At 47.1% G+C, this 24,076-nt stretch overlaps 2 protein-coding genes across 4 annotated transcripts in view; both read left to right on the plus strand.

The window, feature by feature from the left end:
• ALDH1A3 (aldehyde dehydrogenase 1 family member A3) overlaps positions 1–3,770 on the plus strand; it is a 33,050-nt gene extending 29,280 nt beyond the window's left edge. The window contains exons 11-13 of the mRNA XM_026040567.1: positions 813–970; positions 2,126–2,200; positions 3,641–3,770. Of these exons, the coding sequence (XP_025896352.1) occupies positions 813–970; positions 2,126–2,200; positions 3,641–3,713 (306 nt within the window). The 3' untranslated portion in view covers positions 3,714–3,770. The remainder of the gene's footprint in view (positions 1–812; positions 971–2,125; positions 2,201–3,640) is intronic.
• Positions 3,771–8,680: 4,910 nt separating this feature from the next.
• LRRK1 (leucine rich repeat kinase 1) overlaps positions 8,681–24,076 on the plus strand; it is a 70,767-nt gene continuing 55,371 nt past the window's right edge. Inside the window, exons 1-2 of one of the 3 annotated variants that reach the window (XM_026040584.1) lie at positions 8,681–8,694; positions 11,700–11,913. In XM_026040584.1, the coding sequence (XP_025896369.1) occupies positions 11,847–11,913 (67 nt within the window). In that variant the 5' untranslated portion in view covers positions 8,681–8,694; positions 11,700–11,846. Of the gene's footprint in view, positions 8,695–10,898; positions 10,958–11,675; positions 11,914–24,076 lie in introns of those variants that run through there. The other 2 variants (XM_026040585.1, XM_026040583.1) reach the window with 2 other exon arrangements.

Raw genomic sequence — 24,076 nt, forward strand, 5'->3', positions numbered from 1 at the left:
GCACGTTGATATCTGATAGAGAACCTGGTTGCACAGATAGAAGGAAAGAGAAGCAGCAGAACAAGAGACTCACCAAACTTCAATGTCCCTGGATCAGATATGGTGGGAGAAAGGGAAGAAATTCCATTTCCTGTCAAATGCTCCTCTCTCATCTGAAATGGTTTATAATTTAATAAGAAAAGGGAAAAAACAGAGAATGAGTTTCTGTCCTTTTTTTTTTTTTTTTTATTAACTGTCTCCAAGTCATGATTCATGAGGCTTATCCAGTTTCACTCATTTGCAGTTTTGCTGGAAATACACATTCTTACTTTGCTGAGGAACAAGACTCCATATAAGTACCTGGACCTTCTATAATGAAGGAATTTTGAAACATCTGCATAAATCTTAAAGGCTACACAAATTTCTGGCCMCACAGGCCAGAGAAGTGCCCTGCCTTTGGTACCAGACTTGATGAGAGACTGTGCCAGAAATCACAGAGCAGTGGGTGTGCAGGACACCTTTATATTGGCAGTCCAGGATGCCCAGTTTGTGGTGGGGCACATACACAGTAAATGCACGGAATGCAAATAAACTGCATGCGCTTACAAAAGCAATAATAAAGTGGAAAAGTTGCAATAACTGAAATTTATTCATCAGTTCTTGGCTGTCAGTTCTTGGTTCCCAAGAGACTCCATCAGGGATTTCTGGAGGATATTAGGATTGCTCTAACATTTCAGATGCTGTATCCAAGTAGACCTTTTGATTCTGATTACTTCAGAATTACCACGAGTAACAAAGACTTTCCTGTACTAACTTTTAAATGAAATGTATAGATTTTTGGGCCAGTTCAGCCAATTATGAAGTTCAAGAGTATAGAAGAGGTCATAAGAAGAGCCAACAATACTGAATATGGACTCACGGCCGCCGTGTTCACAAAGAATCTGGACAGAGCATTAACATTGGCTTCTGCACTGCAGTCAGGAACTGTCTGGTAAGCAGAGTGTGACATGAGTGTGAGCTGGGGTTGGGTATTTTTGCTGGGAGGGGACCATTTAGAAGCCTGTATAGATGCTTGAGGCCTGGTGCATTAGTTGGCTGTTTTAATTCATGATACTCTGCTCAGAAGCATCATGCATTCATCAAAATTAGCTGGTGAGAAGGCGGCCAGGCAGTCTGGAAAGAAATGGACTGTTCATTCAGTCAGGGTAGTTTTTCGCCTGGAAAATGTTGAGGTTTATAGGGAACTTGGCTAAGTTTCACTAAACACAATAGCCCCTAAAGTCCAGGATTCAGAAAAATGATCTTCAGAAAAATGATGATGATCTTTACGTAGCATCAGATCAGGTCTTAGACCTTGCACAAATCAGTATGGGCAGTAGATGGCATCACATCACTATCTGGAACACAAGTAGGTGTCTGCTCACAAACATTTTTTATAGTAGAATTGTTTTAAAGACAAAAATGGAATCTTTTTTTTTTYCATCACAGATAGGAATTTGATCTGATTTGAATGTGTACAGAGGATCAATTTTAAGAGCTGGCACCAGAAAAATCTGTTCAGATAATATTTACATACAAAAAAGGACATTGGGTTTTGAAGGCTGTATGTGCTGTATCTGAAGTTGCATCGGTTGCAGTCCTGCTGCATCAAGCCACACCTGGCCTGCTGCAGCCATTTGGTCTCACCAGGATGCTGAGCAAGTGTCAGCTCTAGCAATTCAGTGTTTACCACAAGACAGCTCTAATGCAGTCTGTTTTTGTCTACCTGCAACTGGAAAGTGGGGTCTGCTTTTGAGTGTTATTTGGCCTCCTGGTGAACATGGACATTTCAGAATCTGTTTTTGTTTAAATTAGGGAGTACGTTGGGCTTTCTGTTATATTTCTGAGTGACTCGGAACATAGCCTCAATTCCAGCACAGGCAKCAATGATTTGGCCATTAGGGATTGGGAAATGAGACAGGAGTCAGATTCTGAATATCACTCAAATGTTTCATTTCTCTAACATAGTAAGATTKTATTACTAAAATCTAATTGTTTAAGTGATTGAACTGTGGGGAAAAAAAAGACAAATATCAGCCTTTCTTTGTGTTGTTTTTGTCATGATCCTATTTTTTCTTGTCTTTGACAATYGATGTTTTTATTATAGGATCAACTGCTACAATGCGCTGTATGCACAGGCTCCTTTTGGTGGCTTTAAAATGTCAGGCAATGGCAGAGAACTGTAAGTTTGCTCAGTGTTTTGTTTATATATGGATGATAGGTGCAGTAACAGTGGTGACTTGAGGAGAATAACGTTGCTTTTAAACAATCGGGCTTGAATCTTGCTGCAGAGAGGTGCTAGGACATTGATTGCAGTTCAGCATGGATGTAAGCACAGATTTGAGAACGTGAGCGGTGCCTTCATCTGTTTTATAAACTCTTAAACACCCGCAGCTCAGTCCATTCCACTTGCAAGCATTTTTCCTTCAATAAATTTTCAGATCAAGGGGAGTGACACCCCAGCGTGGGGCTGCTCATCCCCACCCAGATCCGACTTCTCCACCTTTATGCAGGATCCCACTAGCTGCATCTCACTTGACAGCCCTATCACTGATCCCGTCTGGATCTCTTATGAGCCCTGACTTTCTCAAGGTRCAGCTATAAAACAATAAAGAACAATCTCCAAGATCATTTTTCCTCCCATGCTCCAGGTTTGCTGTTGAATTCGAGAAGGGCTCTCCAGCCTTTCTCCCCAGCCTGATCTGTTGCAGCGGGGCCACCAGACATTCCATATAGTAATTGTAAAAGCAGGTCATCGTATAAGCTAGAGGAAAAGTGGAAAAATAGGCTTAACTCATAATTTTCTTCTACAGCAGAGAGGCAGGTTCTATTACATCATTTGGAAAACTCTTCAGAGGAATCTAATGCACTTCTTTCATAAGCAGATGTATTTCCAGGAGCAGTTTCCAGGAGCTGCTGTGGTTTAGCTGTGGGCTCCTTTGAGACATTCAGATGCCCCATATGCTAAGCACAGCAAATGAATGTGTCCTCACAAGGGACATACATATTGAGACCTTATGCTTTAGTCTGCCTGATTGTCTGGCTAATTAAAGGATATCAGAGGGTTGTCCCTTGGGCGATGCAAGGGAAGGGTGCCAGTTCCCACCAACCGAGACCTAATGCAGTGATTTGCTCTAACATCACTTTGCATTTTTAGAGCAATGCAACTTTCTAGGCAGAATAATAGAGCCCACCTCTGATATTTGGTATCTTGTAGACAGAAGCTTATTTCCTATGGAGAAATAACTATAATTACTGTTTAATCACCAATTACTATATTCATGGAGATGCTCCTACAGGATATCGTAACGGGTACTCTGTTTTCACCAGCATCATCTTGCAGGTTAGTGTGACCAGGAGCATCAGTGTTTCCTTCCTGGCAGGCAGAGTGTATTAGTATACATATATGTATGCATGTACATAGTGATAACTAGATACATGAGGCTAAACTGATAGCTGGCATAGGTTAGTCCAGATCTGGTTTTAAATGGCTTGATATTGTTTACAGCAGCTGCTGACCTGTGACTAAGTTGCACTTGTGTAGAAGCCTCCTGTTTTACAGCAATCTGTATTAACAAGCTACAACTGTGTGTCCCTTTCCCTCCTCTCCCTTCTTTTGCAGTGGTGAATATGCTCTGGCAGAATATACTGAAGTGAAGACAGTCACYATTAAGCTCTCCCAGAAGAGTCCGTGAAAGCAGAAGGCCTAAAAACGCTGACACTCTGAATGTGACAAATGGGGGACGTGTTCAGAGCAAGGGGGAGGGGAGGGGTAGGAAGGAAAATGGAAACAGCCCTTGTTTTGGAGACACATTTTACTTCATTCCTCTAGAAACACTGAATCTACTGGACTGCATTTTGCCACCTGGCTCTTCAAAAGCTGATTTAACCAACCCAACAGGCAGCGTAGCACCCGCTTGTACCGCGCGTCCCCGCTGCGCAGCTGCGTGCTACCCGTGCTTGAAATTCTGGCCACAGTGTTCTCAGGACCTCTGCTTTCCAGGCTGTGCCCCTGCACGACCTGGACATCAATGGCACGTTGGGATGACTTGTGGTGCCATTGGYGTGCGTTGGTGAACACCTTCAGAGGCCGATGGGCTTCGCTTGATGTAGATGGACTTGGGTGGTAGGGCCAGTGTAACTGAAGTTGGCAGGGTCTGTGTGAAGACTGCAGTCAGTTTGGGATGGGAGTGCAGCTTTCATGGCAGGTTCTGTAAAGCCATTCTGTTTGAAGGAGCTATCTGGGTCTCTCTAAAGATGCACATATCCCCCACACTGGTGATACGCTAGCCCCGGAGGAAATTATGGGAGTTGCTTAGACGACTGCCTTGGGGCCAGTATTTCCCCCAGTACAGCTAGAGCTGAAGGTGCCCTTTGAACTAGATGTTTTGGTGTACATGCATACGCGTGCTGCAAACGCCGTCTATTGACTTGCTAGCCCCTCTGGCTCCAAATGGGTCACAAAGGCATCTCAAAACTTCACTGTAGCACTTTCTGCAAGAGGATTTTGCACTGTACTTACCGTGATGACACAAAATTGAACGCTAAGCATGTAGCATGGTAGAGACCCTCGGAAAACATCYGGGTGCAAAGATCCAAGCCAGTCTTTCTGATATTGGGGGGGAGGGAGCAAAAGAACTGCCAAAGAAGCTGCCTTGCTCTCTCTTTCCCKGTCATTTTCAGTCTGTGAGGATGTCTCCTTATTTTTGAACCAGAGCTAATTATGTGAGTAAAACTCATGTAATAACTCCAAAAGTTATCCTCTGTACTTCTTTCTCCCTTATGAATGTAGCTGAGAAGAGATTTCTGGAAGTACAGGATGAAAAGGCAGGTGCTCCCAAGCACCTTCTCAGTGCTAAAGATGTGGGTGTACAAACCAGTTACCATGGAGTAAACTAGGCTGGACATAAAGGTATCAGCAGCTGTGCAGTAATTAGTCCTTTGAGTGCTGTCATCTTGCGGCAAGCAGAATCAACACTGAGGGGAAAATTACCTTAAATTTATTCTTGTTTACAGCTGTATGTGCATGCACACAAGTAGCATGCCTGCAGCAGCTGTCACTCTCAAGTTCATGCCCTGCTATATCCTGCAGTAACTTTTTTGCATGCCCAGACATTGCTTACTTTGAGCTTAATGAAAAGCCCCATGCTGTGTTAGGTTCCTCGGTTGGCTACTTCGCCCACCCCTGATCCTCTCCTGAAGAACCACTGGAAAACCCATGGGAAGCTYCGTGTCCAAGTGGGCTCTAAGTTGGTGGACATTAGTGGTGTCAGTTGGGGAGGAACTTCAGCTGATCCCATTGGGTTGGTTCTCTAAGAGCAGGTGTGTCCCTTAGTGAATGTCCACAGGTCTCTACAGAGCCCTGGTAAAGATCATTGCTTGGAGCTTTCCAGATGCCAGGGCTTGGAGCAGAATTGCAGGTCTAGTCTCTGTTCTCTCAAGCAAGCAGGGATTTAACCAGCAGCTTCCTTCCAAAGGAGATGTATCCAGTCAGTACAAGTGCCATTGCATGTGTGCATCTCTTTTTAGAGGGCAGGAAGGTGGGTGGTGATGAATGAGGAGAACATCTGCATGGGCCTAAAYTTCCTCATTATTAGTGAACAATAAAATTGCACTTCGACACCGCTGATTCGCAAAGGCCAAACCTCCCAGGGTTGTGTACAGCCAAGTGCCTGTCTGCCCACGGATGCACGGACGGGGCTTCCACAGGCAGGGCTCCCATCCAGTGAAGAAAATGTCCTCCCTACCCCATGAAAGGCCAAATGGGAAAATTGTAAATAACTTTCTATTTTTGTAATACACTTAGAGTGCAAATGTCTTCTCAGACAAATGTTTTACTTTTGCCTAGCTCAAGGTTTTCTAGGGCTGCAGTCAGATGGTAGGGAGCGAGGCAAATAGTAAAAGGCTGGTTATTTTGATGTAGCTTCTATATTCATTTCTGATAAACGATGGTTGAAATTGAAATAATCTGGAACTCTTAAAATCCTAGTATTCTGCCTTTATATGTATAATGTATATTTCACCTCTTTTTTTCCCTATCAAGTTTTTAAAAGAAAAGTCAATGTATCTCTTATTGTATAAATCAGGGTTTGACTCTACACACTGAATTTTCTAAGTTATATAACAGTAGACACTAACTTTAAAGTAACCCCTTAGAGGGTATATATTCCTTCATTGCACAGTAAGGCTTTCATATGAAATACTACTTTTTTTAAGAAAAGAACTATATTTATAAATTAGGATACAGTTAATCTAATGTATTTTTTATAGTTAAAGTTACATGGAAATCCTATGTTTAAACCTCATGTATATATTTAGAATATGCATATCTTTTTGTAATAGTTCTCTTGTTCCTAATAAATGTTTTAACTTTGTGGTATAGTTTCTATATGCTCTATTCTGATATTGCCCAAGGATGATGGGGGGGGACACTTCTACTTATTTTATTCCTCTTAACAGAGAAGTAACTGTACCTTTTTTTCTTTGTGCACACTGATTAGTGCTTTAGGAAAATCCTAGCCCCTCTAATGCAAAATTTAGGACGGCCTCCAGCAGCATGGTGCTTCCACTGCATCCTCCAGTCTCTGTTTTTCATTTCTTCCCTGAATTTGGCCCATTGTGTCCATAAAAGCGAGCGCTGGGAAGGGTTATGCTTTCGTGCTTCTAGCACAAAATGGCCCTGTCCGGCTCCAGTTGCAGGGGGCTCTTCTCAGAACAGCGCCGGTCTGTTCCCCTCGATCCCRCGACCCAGCAGGATTCCCCAAACAGGACCATGCCCTGGGATCGCAAGGGGCAAGGAAACGTCAAGGTACCTTTTAGAGGGCTGAATGTGGAGTGTGTTCGAGCGCTGGTGTATGTGGGGATTYGGTGTCTCACTGGGGGACCAGGAGGGAATCTGAACTTCAAGTCACTTTGCATTTGGGGAAGAATAGCCTATTTTACTACGGGCAAGGGAAGTAAAGTGGTGAAGTGTGGTCAGGGCTCTACAACCAAAAGCCGGATTGTGTATGTGCTAGCTTTATGATCTAAGCAGTTTTCTCTGCAAATTGTGCCCTTTCCAATGAGCAGGCTGGGGATGGCGAGCACAGTTGCAGGAGGAAGCACAACTTCTCCCAGTTCCAAGTCGGATGGATCCTTCCCTGCTTTGGGAGGGAGCCTGAAAGGGAGGACTCCGAAGGGGCCRGGGACAGCGCTGCCAGATGAGGCTTCCTGCCTTGCTCTGGCTCGCTAACCCCATGGGACAGAGCCAGCACTTGAGTGGCTCTGCTCCACCTATTCCTGTTCCAATCTGKTTTCCCCCAGCTGCTGTGTGAGTCGGGAGTGAGAACGTGCTGCTATCGCTGCCTTTCGCCCAGAGTTTTCTCCTTGCATCTGACACGCACGTGTGAGAAAGACACCAATTCCTGTCAGCTCCCCATTTAGGCTAAGGGAAACCCTTGGAGCTTCTCCTTGTGCTTGCAAACAGCATCACTCAGGAGCTCTCACGCTGAACAGCAGAAGGATGAAAGCTGGAGATGCGGAGGAATGATCGTCAGTGATGTATTGGATGGAGGCATAAGCCAGGGATGAAATTTTGAAAGAAAAAAGTTTTTCAGCTTGCTTGTCTGGAGAAATTCTTGTTCAGGGAAATTAGAGTGTTTATCAAAGACAAAAACAAATGATGTTTTTTTCTTTTTTTCCAAGAATTGGTCTGAAAAGGCTGCAAGGAAGGTCTGGATAAGAGCCAGGCTGTGACGCTTAAAAGACGGCAGCCCGGTGTGACGGGTGCCAAAGGGGCAGCACTGCTACCATGCGGTGCGAAGAGGGGCTCGTGGGCACTCAAAGCCGAGGGAAAGAGCCATCCTCTCCATCTACATCCACCGTCACAGCCCAGAAACTCCCTGGCACAAATCCTGAAAAGTGAAATAAAAGGGATGCAAAAGCAGTGTTCTCATAGCAGGTCCAGTGGGTGGGGAAGAAAAGCAGCGCGGGGCTTGGGAGAGTTTCTTGGTAGTGGGAAAGGAAGGGAATGCRATGGGGAGAGGCGGGAGCAGCGCAGCAGAGCTCCAGGCTCCGAAGGAAGGGGGCAACCTTGCTTCGCTGTCCTCCCTAAAGCAACCAGCTTCCCCCAGGAGCAGCTTCCAAGCACATTTCCGAGTTAACACTTGTAACACCAGGGCTGTGTGGAGAAACGGGGACACTTCGATGACCAGCACGGGCACTAAGGCTGCACAAGCGCCCTAGGAAATGCATGGCCGGTGACACAGAGTGGGCACCACCACAGGCGACGCCATCCTGGGACCTTGCTGAGAGGCCAGGGCGGCCCCTGCTTCACCCACCACAACTCCAGATGGACCGTTGCTGGCAGAAACCAACAAAAGAAAGAAAAGAAATAATTAAAAAGAAGGGGGGGGGAAGCCCCAAAGGGCGTGAGGGGCCGGGGTCCCCGTGGGCCGGGGTCCCGCGCGGGCACAAGATGGAGCCCCCGGGCGCGGAGGCCGCCGGGACGGCGGGGCCCACGGGCGGGCGGGCTCTGACCCCGCGCCGGGGCCGCTGGCGGAGGAGGCGCCGCGGCGCTTCTGCCCCGCTCCCTTTTCCTTCCTCCCTCCGCCTCCCGCGCCGCAGAGCGAGGCGGGCGGGCGGGCGGCGCCGGACGAGGCGGCGGCGGCGGCGGCGCGGGGACCCCGCAGGCAGGAGGTAGCGCGGGCGGCACCTGCCCCGCGCCGGGGCTGCGCCGAGGGGCCGCGGGCTGCGCCGGGCGGGGCGAGCGCACACAGAAAAGGGCTTTATAACAGGAAAAAAAAAAAAAGAGTTAAAAGTTGAGAGGGAGTTTTCTCGCAGGGCGGGCGGCCGAGGAGGAGGAGGGGACACAGCACGGGGCGCCGCCGGGAAGCCGAGACCCCGACCCGGGAGCCGRCGGGGGGAAAGGAAACACCCGAGAGGAGCCGCGGGGAAAGAAAGAAAGAAAGAAAAACACAAAACTTCCTTTTATGCAAGAGCGGCCCGGGCACGGCCGGTGGTAACGAGGGCCGTTGGGGCCCGACCCGGCGCCGCGGCCTCCCCGCGTCTTCTCCTCCCGTCCCTGAGGGGAAAGGGGGTCCGGCTGCCGGGATCAGGGTGCCCTGTAGCCCCTCCGTGCCCGCCCTGATCCCACAGGTGGGATGGGAGCTGTGCTTCCCGCCGTTCCGGAGCTCCTCCGCACGGAGCTGCGGGCTGTGACCTCCGGAGCGGCGCGGGGATTTGCATAGCTGCCGAGCAGGGAGCTCCCCGCCGGGGCCATTGCGCTGGTGACGCTGCAGACACGGCCTCGACGTCCACGTGCGGCCCCCCGGTGCCTCCCGGGGGCACGTGAGGGATCCCGGGGGCTGTTGGCAYCTGTGGTGGGGGCACCCGCCGGCCTTGGCGCCTGACCTGGCCCTCTGCGCCTAGCACAGCGCCTCGGTGGGCTGCTTCAGAAAAACTAGGTGGTTTGGGCAAAGAACRTGTTTTGGGAGAATTGCCCTGAGTTGGGAGGTGACCACAGGGAGTGTCTGGATGCCCCGCTGCGTTTGGATGTACGTGCTGTGAGCTCGGCCYGGCCACGAGGAAGATCTGAAGGTGGAGCAGACATGGTTGGATAGGCCAGGGACACTTGGAGGGCCAACTTCACCCCAACTGTCCTCTTTTTGTTTGCTTTCATGGTGACCTTCCCTGCAGAGCCTCGTGAGTCTCCCAGCAGTGCRTGTCCCACAGGCCACGGGCTGCAGTTGAGAGTGACCAACCTAGGAGCGACAGGAGCCATGACTGAGCTCTGGGMAGTGCTCCATAATGGACAGTGCTACCTATGGAAAATACCTCCGTTAGGAAAGCGAGCATTTACTTCTCTAGACATTAGCTAAGAGCCATCACTAAWAGAGTCTCAGGAGAGAAATTGGGAATATGAGAGGTGGGATGTGAATGAGCATTGGGATATTTTCCTTCTTGCTCCTGCTCCTCCTAAATGAGCTTCTGCCCAGCCTGTAGCATCCCCAGTAGTCCTCTTTTTCCAGGAGTTCTCCGTGCCCAAATAACCCTAAATGTGTTTGAGTGTTAGAGCTGAGCCCAAGGTGTTGATAACTTTGGGTTAAAGCACTTAAGGGGTGTCGTTTACTGTCTATACCAAGGTGGTGCAATGGGGCTGTGCAGGCAGTGCCCTTTATGGGGATGCTTTGTGGCACTAATACATTGATGGTTAAGGCATTTAGCATGCCAGTCACAGTGAAAGGAACCTGCAATCAAAGTTACTCCCTTATTTTTCCTGAAAGTTACTGCCTTTCACTCCATGTGAGGCCGAACATCAGCCTGGGCAGGGATTTCTGGGTAGAAATCCAGAAATCAGGAATATTTTGCCACCTCTGTGGTGCATATTGACCCCAGTCCAGTATTTCTCCCCCTTCTATGCTACTCGAAGCATTTTCCCCACCTGTGAAAGGTACCAAAGAAGCAAACAGCAGCCGGTGGCCGCYCCCGTGGTGGGCAGGCACAGACAGGGCTATGTGGAGTTTGGCTCCTGCTGCGGGCAACTGYAGAACAGGGGTCATCCAAACCCAAATCTTGCTGTACCCAAACCCACAACTCAGATGTTTGCCTAGAAACCACTGATGTAGCACTGGGTAACACCGTCAGCTCCTTGCTAAATCCTTATCTTGAGAAGGAGGAGTAGGAGGTTGCTTGCGGAGTGGTGATGGGTGGGTGTGTTTTTATACCCCCTTGCTCTTTGGTACCAACCCAAGAGGCCAGCTCTGCTCAGGCAGGTTAGTGCTCTACTTGGGTCTCASAGGCCAGCTTGGCTGATTAGAGGCAAACCAACCCCCATCAAAACTGCAGCATCACCACCCCAGCCATGGGGATGTCGAGCCAGGGGCGAGGGGCGTCGTGTCACCTCCGAGAGGCTTTTACGGACTGAAGCTGAAAGCAGAAACTGCAGGGACTGTGATGCCAGGTGGGCACGTGCTGCAAATTCTCCCCAGTCTTGACCTCGGTGGAAAGGGTGTTCAAACCCAGCAAGTTGCAGGTGGGCAGCTTGGAAGTGGTGAGCGCTTGGAAGTGCCATCGGAGGTGGAGCCCTTCAGTCTCCTGCTGCTTCTGGTGCTGCCCTTAGGGGTACCTGAGGGGCTGATTCCTCCCTGCCYGTGGGTGAAGGAGCCTGCACTTCCATAGGGTTAGTGTTCCCCGAAATGACTGGGCAAACGGGAGAGAAGCCCATGCGTCCCCCGGAGCTGTTTCCTCTCTGCAGAGGATTCTCTCAGTAACCGCTTCAATATTTTTCAGCTTCTCACAGGACAATCTTACAAGAGTYGCAGTCATCTTTGTGAATGGGAAAGATTTTGAGGTAGCATTTAGGATTTTCCCAGCTGCGCTGCATCACTTCAGTGCTCTGAATTTACACTAGCATGTGGAGAATCTGAAAGTGCAGCTGTGACCCCAGCCCCTCCCAAAGACTCAGCAGCTTTGGCTGGGAAAATTGGGAGTGTTACCTTTCCTATAGCAGAGACGTTGTTAGACTCCCCTGTTAATTCACGTTACGCTATTACATAACTAATTATGAATATATTTGCTTAAGAGGATTGGTGCATTTCTCCAAAGTGATACCAGACAACTGTGTATGTAAGCACAGAGAACCGGCCTCTTGCAGTTTGTCTGCTAGAAGGACTGATTTGCTTTGTTGTTTGTTTTTTACCCAGGGCCATGGTGTTTCTTCGCGATGGTGCTCGCTAGCAGCAGCCCTCCTTTGCACTTGCTCCACAGAAGTCGTTCAGTTTGGACARCGCTGTCTGGTTGGAAGTGCTGCAGAAAGTTTGCTTGCTGAACCTTCACGACTGCAACCCAGAATGTACTGGTGTGTGGGTACGGAGGAAGCCGCTGTTTGCAGAGCGTGCAACATGGATCCGCAAAATGGTAAAGAGAACAATTGATTTTCTTTCCTGATTGCACTGGGAGCTGAAGTTTTTAAGTTTTTAGGTAGCCAGCTTCTGCTGAATTTCAGCAACATTTGAATATGTGAAAGGTCTTTGAATGATCTGAGYGCTAACCTTTGAAAATCTATAAAATGTAACAAGCACCATCACTTGCAAGGAGAAGCATGTCGAACTATTCAGGAGGTAATAATAGCACTGCTCTGAAGAACAATTTTCTCTGAAAGCTACAAATTTAGTCAGGGTATGTATCACATCTCCTCAGTTCCTTAATATGTTTTACAAGATCTATATTTTTTCAGCATGTCAATGCAAATATGTTCCCAGCCACTGAAGCAGCGTGTGTTCAGAGTGAAGCTGCTAAAATCAGAGCATCATTTCACAGGCTGAACGGATGCTAWCCTACTTCAGTTTTACTTTCAGCTTTGATTGAGTGACTCACAGTGATTTTGTTATCGTTAGTGTGGATTTGGAGGACTACATTTGTGTAATACTACAAATCTATAGATGGAAATTTCTCTTTCAAAGGCATGTAAGCTTTGTTTTCTGTTGTTTTCTTTTTTAATTATTTTTATTTTTATTTTTTCCTGAAGAGCCAAATTATTTTTGGATGGTTGTTAGCACAGAAATCCTCGGCTCCTGTGCGCGCCTGAATTTTCCCTGAGCCAAAACCCAGTTCTGTCTCTGCATCAAGAAATGGCCTTCTGCTCGTTGTGTAACGGTATCCCCCCTTGCAACAACCAGTTCATTAGGAAGCAGCGCCTGCGTTTTACGTGTGGGCTGAAGGTGTGTTTGACGCTCTCTAGTGAGTAAGCAGGCTTCAGTGCAAGCTAATGTTTTTGCAGCCTTATTTTGGATTTTATCGGCAACTATGAAGCAAAATCCGATATTTTATTCAGAGGCCTTCTCATCTGATTCCAAAGCATTTCTCACCAGCGTCACAGGGAGCTCTGGGAACTCTTCCCCTTCTACGTATGTATTCTGCTTATTCTGAGATACTGATCTTCTGGTTTTTGCTTTTGATAATTAGCATTTTATATTTCTATAGCAGGCAGCAGCATTTGCCTATTATATATCTTTAAAATCTTTAAATTGCATCTCTAGAGCTTCTCTCTGGAAGAAATTATCTCTACCCAAATATTAAGCTATGAACTGTGAGAATAATCTTAACCTGCAGCAATAATTAGGAAGTGTTAAGTGTTATAGTGATTTGGCAAGTTTTTCTCACTGTTTAAAGATACAGTAGATAAACAAATTAGTTCATGAATAAGTAATGAAGTAAAAAGGAAAAAAAGGTATAAAATCTTATTTTCTATGTCATGAGTTCATTTTTTTTCCTGAGGACTTTCTTAGGTTCTTCTATTATGTAAATATATGCAGTTAAACTGGAGGCATACAAAACTTACTGGTGAAATCTTCTGTATTTACATGTATGAGTTAGTTTTATACGATAAATAGTTTTGGAAACCTGACAGAGTATTCTCAGGAAAGCTTAAGATCTGGCTGCTCCTCTGTTGGATTTGCTCGTTACGAGCTTACTGTACATGTTGAAACTCATTTTGGTTTCTGGGCTGTTTGATTCCTGCCAGGAATACTTGTCCTTAATAGCTCCCAAAGTTAGGCGCTCGGATGCCGTTACACAACCCGCTCCCGGAATGCAGTGAGTCACTCGGCCGCCACATCTGACTCTATTTACAGGCCCTCATGGATGCTCGAGATGCAGCCCGTGCTTCCCTTTGCAGAGCAGCAAGGATGTGCACCTGGCAGAGCATCCTGCTGGCATCTGCCTCCCCTCCTCAAGCCCTGCTTCCCCGCTCCCAGGTTYGTTGCCACGATGCTAATTAACAAAAAGAAATGTCCTTGGTGTGCGAAGCGAGCAGGAAGCCGGGGGAGGCTGCAGCCTCTTGTGAAGGAGGGTTATTTTAAACCTGGTGAAAGAGCTCTGCGCTATGGAGGGATCACAACATGTTTCTCGTAGGAAATAAAATAGAAGCCTGAAGATAAAGATATCCCCATGTGAGTGGCTAAGACTTGATGGAGAGTTACCTTCCTTCTAGCGCTTGGTTTGTTTCTTTGAATCTTACAGAATTTTACAGTGAGGCATTAATTCTTGTATGAGTTTCCAGGAGAYAGGTCAGCAGAGATGTGGGGGAGGCGTCACTGTCTCCTGATGTGCGAGAATACTTTTGTTAGGGAGCTTTAACTCTCTCTTAAGAATTATGTTTGGAGCTGCAGTGGGTTTGTTGCCTGTCGCATGTAWCTCTGAGGGGGAGTTGGGCTCTTATCAGATGAACCAAAGGGTCTCTCTTCTCCTAAGTGTAGAAATGAATATCGATAAGGCGTGTTATATTGCCATGTAAGTAGTATTGCATAATGAAGGATGATGATACAAATAGTTCTTTGGGATTTTATCACGGCTTTAGAGGTGTTATGTGACTGAACCTTCACAGTTGCTTTTGAGGCATACAGCAGGCCACTCCAACGGGGAAGGACATGTGCAGCGTGAAGGGAAAAGGACATAGATGGAGAACAAACGAGTAGCCAGGATATAAAGACCTGCCCTGGCATTTGGAGCAGACCRGAGGCTCATGAAGTTCCACTTTGACAGTGCTGTGGGGACTCTGTTCTCATGAGTGGTGACCACCAGGCYGCCCTCCGGCGCAGGACGGGCCTTGCTGAATGTCTTGTGCTTTTCTGGCAGCCCCAGGCTCCCTAGCTATGTGTGAAATMTACCGAAATGAAAAGGTCTACAGGAAGAACCTGACCACTTTATAGCAATGGAAGGCGACAGAGCCTGCCCATGGCTGGTGTGCACGTTCCTGGTCTCCAGACAGATCTTTGCTGTTGTTTACACAACAGTTTGATGTTGTCTACATAATTGATTTTGTTGCATTAAATACAAAGGGCAGGCATTTGCTTTTGCCATGGTAAATATTTTTGCTTATAAATCTTTTCTTTGCCAAAGAGAGGAGGAAGGGAAAATCGGTGTTTGCAGCAGCACTGCTGCAAACCTCTGTTTCTCTTGAGAGCCTCATGTAAACCTTAAAATCTTTATATTAGCTAAGTGCATGGGCTGGATCTTGGGGCACTTGGACTTAGTCCCAGTCATGGTGTGATGCACTGTGCAACATGTCTAAGTGTGTGGGTTGCCTGAAGTCCTGTGTAATGAGACTAAATGAGCCTTGAAGGTTTCTGCTTTTCCTCTTATTTGTTAATCGGACAGTGAATTTGAGTCTAAACAGTGGATTGAAACTATCCCTACAAGCAAAAAGAAAAAATATTAAAAGGTCAGCAAAAAAGAAAGTGTTTTAGATGAATTAGCCTTAGTCTATGTGCTMACCAGAAAGAGAAGGAGGAAATGCTAAGTAGAAATAGGAAGTACACAAGCAGAGCAGTAATAGGCTTGTATTTTTAAACCTATTTAAATACCCTCTTTATACAGAAGTGGTGAAATCTGACACAGGGCCAGCCGCCAGTGCAGGAGGGCAGTGGGCAGCAGCCAGGCGTGTGGCCGAGGCTGCTGGGGGGCAGCCCCACGGCAGGGCCACGCGCTGCCCCRGCCCCAGAGCTGAGCCGCGTCTCCCGACAGAGCAGTGAATGCCAAAGGGTACCCAGCGTGGGAAGGAGTGGTGTTCTGAGGAGGGATAATGTGCACTGTTCTTGAGAACGCACCCTTTGAAGGTGTCTCTTACGTTACAGAATTCAGGCATCGGAAAATAACATTTGCTTTTGGAAACTGGGCCTTAGGTGTGTGGGAGTGATTGAGGAAGGGGTGTGTGAACCTGCTCGGCTGCAGGACCGATGGGGCTCGGGGGAGCTGGGTCCCACTCGAGGCGCTGGGATATCGAGGGGCCCTGAGCTATGGCGCTGGGCAGGAGAGCGGGAGTGAAGAGCACCTAGAGGCCGTGGGAATGGGGACAGCGCTGAGGAGAAAAGCAGCAACTTTCAGAGAGAAATCAAATCCCAGATCGTCCCTGGGAGCGTTCCTCGTTGGGCAGGAAGTCAGACCTCAAATGTGGTGTGATTTGCAGCCGATGATAAATCCTCAGTCTTTATCTGGGCTATACCTGGCTTTATCTGCTACTGTTCGGCTTTATTTTTCATGGTAACGGTTAAAATATTGGCTGTGTGTTACAGTAACATGTAACTTGGGACCGCTGTTATCAAAAAGCTCTGGATAAACCAAACACAAGGTGATAAGGGAAGTAAAGAAAATCCGTTGGGCTTAGAACTGAACACAAAGACTCCCTGACTGCCCGTTGCGATTCTGGAGCTGTTGTCGGCAGCGAGGGCTGTTGCTGGTCACAGTCGGAGCTGTGTCCTCAGCTTCAGTGGGAAGCGGCGTTTGCTGGTGTTCACACGGACACAACCTTTGCTAGGCCTCTAATTGATTAAGCATTTTGTCAGTGAAGTTGCAGGTCATTTTATACTTGCATTAAGAGAAGTGCTATGAATTCATTTGTTATCYTCTCCAAAGCCTCCGGAGGCCTGATCCAAAACCCATTAAAGTCTTTGCAGTGGCATGACAGGCTTCGGGCTCGGTCTTTGGGGAGTGTTAGGGCATTAAGTCTGCGGTTTGTTTGTTTTTCATTTCTCAAATCAATAGAGAGGCTGCCGGGGCTCTGCTTTGCAGCAGGCAGCGAGCTCGGAGGAAATGTTTGCATTGCAGATGAGGGGTGGGGGGACGTTTTTATGCCATCTAGCTGTCAGCCTGCTGTATAGGTGAAGCCTATATCACTGATTAGGTTCCATCTTGGGTTTACATTACATTAGGCTGCTATTAATTCTGTTCCTGAAGCGGAGTCTGTGCGTTCRTTAATGGGGCAGCAATCGCTTGTTTGCGAGATCATGAATAACCCCAGCAACAGCTCATATATATTTATATAGGGTACTCATAGCTTCACAGCGGAACTGTATGTGCTCTTTGAGTCCATGCGTCACTCTTACTTAAAGGGAGGACTGACTGTCTTTAAGTATGTAAAAATAGCACTGTTGATTTGGTGACATTTTGGGGCTTATGCTGCAGTTTTTGCAAAGAGCCAACTCAGGATGATGTTCAGTTCTGGGCACCCCAGTATAGGAAGGACGTGGAGCTTCTGGAGAGGGTCCAGAGAAGGGCAACCAGGATGATTAAGGGAATGGAACATCTCTCGTATGAAAGAGAGGCTGAGTGAGCTGGGCCTGTTTTCTCTGGAGAAGAGACGGCTCAGAGGGGATATGATTAATATGTATAAGTTCAGGAAGGGAGAATGCAGGGAGGAAGGGGACAGGCGGTTCTCAGTGGTGGCCAGCGATAGGACGAGGGGTAATGGCCACAAGCTGGAGCACAAGAAGTTCCGTCTCCAGGTGAGGAGCAACTTCTTTACTGTTAGGGTAACAGAGCAGTGGAACAGGCTGCCCAGGGAGGTTGTGGAGTCTCCTACTCTGGAGGTCTTCAAAACCCACCTGGATGCCACCCTGTGCCACATGCTGTAGGTGTGCCTGCTTGAGCAGGAAGGTTGGACTAGATGATCTGTAGAGGTCCCTTCCAACCTTAAATATTCTGTGAAATTCTGTGAAACCCAGGATGTTTCTATAGATTATGTGCTTTCTGCAGGGCCATGTACCAGCAGCGAAGGAGTCGGTAGGCAGGAGAGCCTTCCCCAGCCTCAGCTTCCCTGGCACAGGTAAAAGGGATGTGCAGCTTCCGACTGGTGATCCGGTTAATCCTGTGCCACCCTATGGCAATGGGAAGAGGCTGGTCCCTGGCAAAGAGACCCCTGGGAGCCAGCGGTAGGAGTTGGATGAGAGACTTAAATTACCTCCTAATAGTCAACATGCGGCTTGCAAGGATAAGGGCTCCCATTTCAGATATGTCTGGGAGAACTCAGGCCTTGGCTGCCCACAGCTCCTTTGCTCTGCAGAACTGAAAATCACGGAAAAATAACGGACCAGAGCAGTGACTCAGGCAAGAAGCCTGGATAAATTTAGCTCAAATATTCTCGGTATGTTTGTGGTCGCTGTGGAAATTACATCACTGCTTGTTTTAATGATCACAATATCATTTGGAAACTGCCTGGCTATACCAAGAAGAGCTCGGAAGGAAAAATAGCGTCTTCTACATTTATGTGGTTTGGGGGGGGTTCTTCCTTTTATTCCCATCTTTTATTCCCATCTACAAGTTGTTRCTGTTTTACTGAAAAGCCACAGGGTTTAGAGCTGATAATCTGCAGTGCGATTATCTACCTCACATTAAAATTCTGTCTAGTGAGGAAGATTCAAAGGATGCTGGTGATTTCTTAAGACAGGACCTCCTCCAGACTCTGCCTGCTCCTCTTTCTGTCTTGCACATCAAAGAGCCTTTGAAAAAGTCTTTATTTTTGCATCAAACAGGAACGTTCTTTTTTTAAAAGTAATGGACAGGATCCCTTCTCAGATCTCAATTGTAGCTTTAGAAAAGCAGTCTAGCTCCTTAAATAGCTTGTAATTGTAGTCACCATTCTCCACTGCCTTGAACCTGGGACCTTTTACACCTTGATGGGATGGGAATAAAACCTATGAAATCAAAGTCCTTCATTGTTGTACATAGAGAATAGCAATTTGCACGGGTTGAATCAGGTTCTCAGATGCACTGCATTTGAATTTGTCATACAGTGTTAGTAAGAGGATGAAAATGCTCTTCCTGATGTTGCCCTTTGTAGCTCAAAGCAGCCACATAAAAAAAACACGGGCTGCAGCTGGTTCGTTGCACATGCCTTCATCTGAGCAGAGCATCCTCCTAGGCGAGGCCTCGTGCCTTAAAATCAGTGCTGATTTACTCAGAATTCAGGAAGACAGGGGGAAGTTTTCCCCCTGCTCCTCTCTCCTCCAGCACGGGCAGCGCTGCCGCTTGTCGGATTTGCCGCAGGCTGCGGGAGGGTTTTGTGTTTCTTTGCAGCCCCCGTTAAACCTCTGGCCCACGTCGCTTCGCGGGCCGAGTCGGGCTCGGCGCTGCCGGCCTGGCCCCAGCACAGACCTTCAAATGGTGCTGGCTTTTGTTCCATGCTCAGCTGCTAAGGTAATCTGCCCTCCACGATCCTCCTTCCCAGAAACCCGCGTCTCCGAGGGTCTGCTCCCGCTTTCCTGGAAGCTAGCGGGAATGCTCGCACGGAGCCCAGCAGGGGCTGGATCCGAGGCTCCGTTTCCCCGCTGCTTTATTTTTCTTTTCCATCACTTTCCTACCTTTCCTCTTTGCAGCTGCTGCCAAGTGGCCCATGCAATTCCCTTGACGCAGCCGTAGCCCGGATCCTGGCTACATTTTCTTTGGATCTGTGTGCAGCACTTGTGGATAATCTAATCTAGAGCAGTTATGTCTAGGTGATGAATAAGGGCCATGGGTGGTCAGGAGGGTCAGCCCTGCTGTCGCCTTCCTAGACCCTGTGCGAGGCTGGCTTGAAATGAGCTGCTTTGTCTGCTCCTGTGGAGCTGAGAAGGCTCCTGTGCCTTCTGGAAGGCTCTTCCAGAGCCTCATTTTTTCCAAGTTTTAAACACTCCTAATTGGCAGCTGAAATGTGTTTATACCCTTCTCATAAATAGCTCTTGCTCCCCCCTGATATCTCCCTCTGGATGTACTGAAAAGCAGTAGTCCTATCCCTATCCAGCCTTAATTTTTCCAGGCTAAACAAGCCAAGTGCTTCTTAGCTGTGCTCTTGTAATTAGACATTCTGTTCTTCAGGCATCTTTTCCATCTACTCCAGATTCTCTTAAATTTCCTTGAATGTTGTAAAGCYGAGTTACCCAAGTTATTTTAAATGACTTTTGAATGTTACTCTTCTGAGGAAAGCCTGAACGTTAGGGGAAACCAAGAAGTTTCAAAAGAAACAAAAGTCATCTGTGGAAATGTATTTTATAATAGAAATGGAAATCCAATTTTGGTTTGGATTTCATGGTTATAAGACTTGATTCGAGCAGACGGGAGCAATCTCACTAGAGACACCTTCCATGATTTACTAATTCTCCCTTTCCAACCATGCCTGGAAAGGGACCTGAAGAAAATCCAAAGAATAATCATGCTTGTGTGTGCTTAATGTATATCTTCCAGCTTAAAAATTGGAACCAAGAGTGGCATAGCTGGCCTTGCATACAGAGCCATATTTCTGAGTGCTTCAAGCTGTAGGATTGCAACCAAATCGCGAAGGCCAAAAGATAAAATTAGAAACTTTCACTTTGAGCTGAGTCACTTGTGTTTTCAAGGCGGGCATCGGCTCTCTGGCCGTTTGCAGCTCGCTTTTACCTCAGTCGCTGCCCCTGGGGAAGGGAGCGAGTTGTGAGCAGCGAAGCTCTGAGGTCCTGGCGGGCTGGAGGAGCTGCCGGCCGTCCCGCTGACCCTGCGCGGAGCGGCCGCTTCCCCGCGTCTCTGCTCGCCTGCTCATCCCGTGCCGCTTCCTGCCGCGGTTTGCGCGGAGCTGCCACGGACCGGCCGTGACCCCCGTGCGGATCCTGCGCCCGTCTGCCTTCTTCCCCGTGCATGGGCAGGGAGGCTGAGCGCCGCTGGCCTTCCCTGTGGCCGTGCCCGGGATGCCGGGCTTGGCAAAGGGATGCGAGTGGCACCCGGCCACTCTGCATCCAGCCTGCGGCAGGAGACGCGGAGGAGGCTGCCGGGGTGGGAGCACGGGGTGCTCGTCCCCTGTTTGTGCTTCGGCAAAGCAGGAACAACAGCCCAGCTTCCATCTGAACTTCTTGGACAACGAGCCTGATCCCCAAGTTCCGAGGACCTGGGAGGAACCAGCACCAATACAGGTGCCCGCTCAGGCCTGGCAGAGCTTCTCAGCACTATCTAAATACAGAGCTTAAGCTAAAGCTTTCTGAAGCAACTGTTTGCCATAATTCAATTTGACAGCCCCTCAGAAAGACAGGAGCCCAGAGCCGTTTTCCATCCGGGACTTAATTTTTTCCTTTCCGATTTGCATCAGCAAATGCTTTTTCCTCACAGGTCAGGAGTGTTTCTAAACAGAGTATTTCCAGTGATTCCGGTGATCACTGGTCACTTTGCAGTGCTGTATCTAAAATTGTCTGCATGCCCTGACAAAATCCTTTATACTTGCTGGAAAATATTCAGTGCCAGGCTGGATTTAGCCTGCATGGTACTGGCATGTAAACAATTTAAAATAATACTAGATTATGCAACAGCAATGAAACAAATCCCTTCAGYAGCAGATTTTTGTTTCCAAATTCTTCTTTTGTTTCTCATATTTGGTCTTTTGGAGAGTTATGTTCTCTTTTGGGGCAAGAAACACTGGTTAAAAGTTATATTGTAAATCTGGGCTTTGTTCGTACTAAATACAACATTTTTTCCACAGGTACAGCAACTAGATCTCAATGTAAAGCTGTTCCTTCAATTAGTTTAAAGAGTGGATATTTGGAGGAAATTGAGCATCATAAAATGCTCAGAAGAAGGATGTTTGTGGAGGTTTCTCTCTTTGCTGTTTTCTCAGGTTTTTACCAGTTAGGAAGAAATATCCATCTCTACATGGGGGGACCTGATGTGATTTGGTCCTTGTCTTCCCAGCAGGGACAGTGGATTTCCCAGCTGACCCAGCTTGTTATCTCACAGCTGCATTTGTTGTGACCTGCCCTCCCATCTCCTGGCAGGAACTTTTKCAGATTGTTTAAATCATGACATTTTACACCAGAATCAACTGGTCCACGTGTATTTTGCCCAAATCCTGCGAAAAATATGAAATAGGTGGCAGGGTTTTTGCTGTGCGACCTTTGGTGAAGGGGGCTGAAGCAGACAGAGGAGCAACCTCCTCCTCAGGGCCACAGCAAAGCAGTGGGTGSTGGGCTCTGCCTGCATCTTTTAAGTGATGAAAGAAGGAAATGAACGAAATATTTGAAAACAACAAATAAAATCCTAACATTGAGGTTTAGAGAAGGAACAGTGACAGTATCTTTGTTTCATAAAACATTTTGATGGATTTGGGCTCATTTAAAATTTATATACATTTGTGTTAAAGAAGCCTGAGAATTTGTTTTGTCCGGGATGGGACATTTTTATCAGTATCTGAAGGGTAGAAACGTTTCTTTACCCCATCTAATTGGGAAGTGCAATATAGGACCTGTCATCCTCTGAAACCACTGGAGGCTTCCTGCTGGCTGCTATTCAGTGCATTAATTGAGTTTTCCAAGACATCAGAAGATGTGTGTGTCTGGTGCAGAAATGCCACGTGCCTCCGAACGAGCCTGGCTCTGATAATTTTGCAAAGCTGCCTGCCTTGGCCTCTTGAGAGTCACACAAAAGCGGTCGGTGACTCTGGTGAGTTTTTAAGCATTTGAGGGAGCGGCGTAAAATATTTAGCACATTTTAAGCATCGTCTCTGTCCCTTTTTGCATCTTCTCCTTGGCAGCAAAGAGAGGTCAAAACGGTAAAATATTAATCTGGGGAGGTTAGGAATAGCCATCTGGTGCTGTTGAGGGATTAGCTCCCCGGAGAGGCGGCCGCCCTGCCCGCCCGGCCCCGGATCCTCGCTAGACCTCAGGCTTGCGTTTCACTCTAATGGAGATGAAAATAACTGCCAAGGGGGGAATGTAGGAGGTAATTCAGACACAGAAACCGCCAGCCCAAAGACACCACGTCCAGTGGCTGCTCTCGGAGCCCATCGAGCGGTTCGTGCCCGAGCAGAGCAGGGCAGCTGGCGCTGCAAGGAATCATTAGCTCTATTGAGCATCACTGCATGGGATGCTGTGGTAAAGTCATCATCTCCACCTGCTCCCGTCCCTGGAAATACCTGCACGAGATATGACAAGGTCAGTAGCAGTTTTAAAGTTGTATTTATATTGTAATTCTGCTTGAAAGTAGGCTAGCTTCCTGGCTATTTTGTCCTGAATTAAACATCTCATTTATATTTTTCGTGATAAATAAGAATGCTCTAGTATTGYAGTTAGTTATCAAAGAATTTCTGCTTTATCGAAGGGGCTTAACAAAGCACCTCAAAACTCTGAGAGGTTATATGTCAAAGGATGCAGTGATTTGGGGCATAAAGATGATAATCATCCATATAGTGTGTTGTTTTGTTATGCTGCTGCATGCTGATAGTCTGGTGATTCACAGCTTTTGCCTGCAAACACTCACTTTTTTACTGTTGAAGGGATACTATCCATTTAGAAATTTTAGGTTTTAAACAGTTTCTTTGCCAGCCCTATTACAGAGCCTGTGAATGGGTTTACCTGCCCTTAACACTGGTCCCACATTGTGTCCGTTTTTACTAAGAAATCTATTTTTGGATTTTTTTTTCAGGTAAGTCAGCACAATCCATTTTGCTGTTAGATTGATATTGTTGTGGTTGTTGAATGGCAATAATATATATTGCTTTTTTTGATTAATAACCACTGTTACTGACAGAACTTTTTAAAAGAAAGTCTTGCTCTCAGCTTTTGTAAAAGCTGCTCCATTAGATTTTGAAATCAGGAGTGTGAAATACTTCCCATGTGAGGTCCTTTAATTCAAGCTGTTAAGTGGTGCAAGAAATAGGAGAAGAATGTGTTTTTAATGTTAACAAATGCTAGTTTTTGAGAAAGGAAAAACAACAGGCACTTAGTTTGATTATGGTCAGTAGCAGGAAAAGTACAGAATACCAAGCAAAGAAAAGGTGCAGTGGATCTGCAGAGAATTTAAACAAAGAAGCTGCAGAAATAGGGGATTGAGTGGAAAGAAGCGAGTCCCACGGCCTTGTTTGATTTGGGATTTGGAGTGAGAGTATGAATTCAGTGTGAGAGAAAAGACCCCAGACCTTCCCACCTCAGTTCAAGTAGACTTGGTKTATCTGCTTTCCTCTGTAGCCTCAGAGGTGGAGAGGGGCTGATTTGGGGCAGTGCTTTTAGAGGCCCCCACAGGGAGGCTGACCCTCCTCTTTGTGCAATAAAGTAAAAACCAAAGGAAATCATAAAGGGGCTCTAAAGGCTTCTGGGGTTCGGGGTAGTGTTTTGTTACAGGAATACTGATAGCATATCATAAGTGATTATGCTCTATGCATTGTCCTGTGTTAACATAGGCTTTATTGAGCAAAGGGCAGAAGCCAAGATCTCTGCAATSCAAAATTTAAAAGCACTTTGTTACATCCAGACTCAAGGGCTCAGCCTGTTGCGTGATCAAGTCCAAAAATTGAGGTTTGCCATTATTTACCTCTAAG

The sequence above is a fragment of the Nothoprocta perdicaria genome, unplaced genomic scaffold (genome assembly GCF_003342845.1).
Source record: "Nothoprocta perdicaria isolate Ctin4 unplaced genomic scaffold, notPer1 scaffold_26, whole genome shotgun sequence".
NCBI lineage: Eukaryota > Metazoa > Chordata > Aves > Tinamiformes > Tinamidae > Nothoprocta > Nothoprocta perdicaria.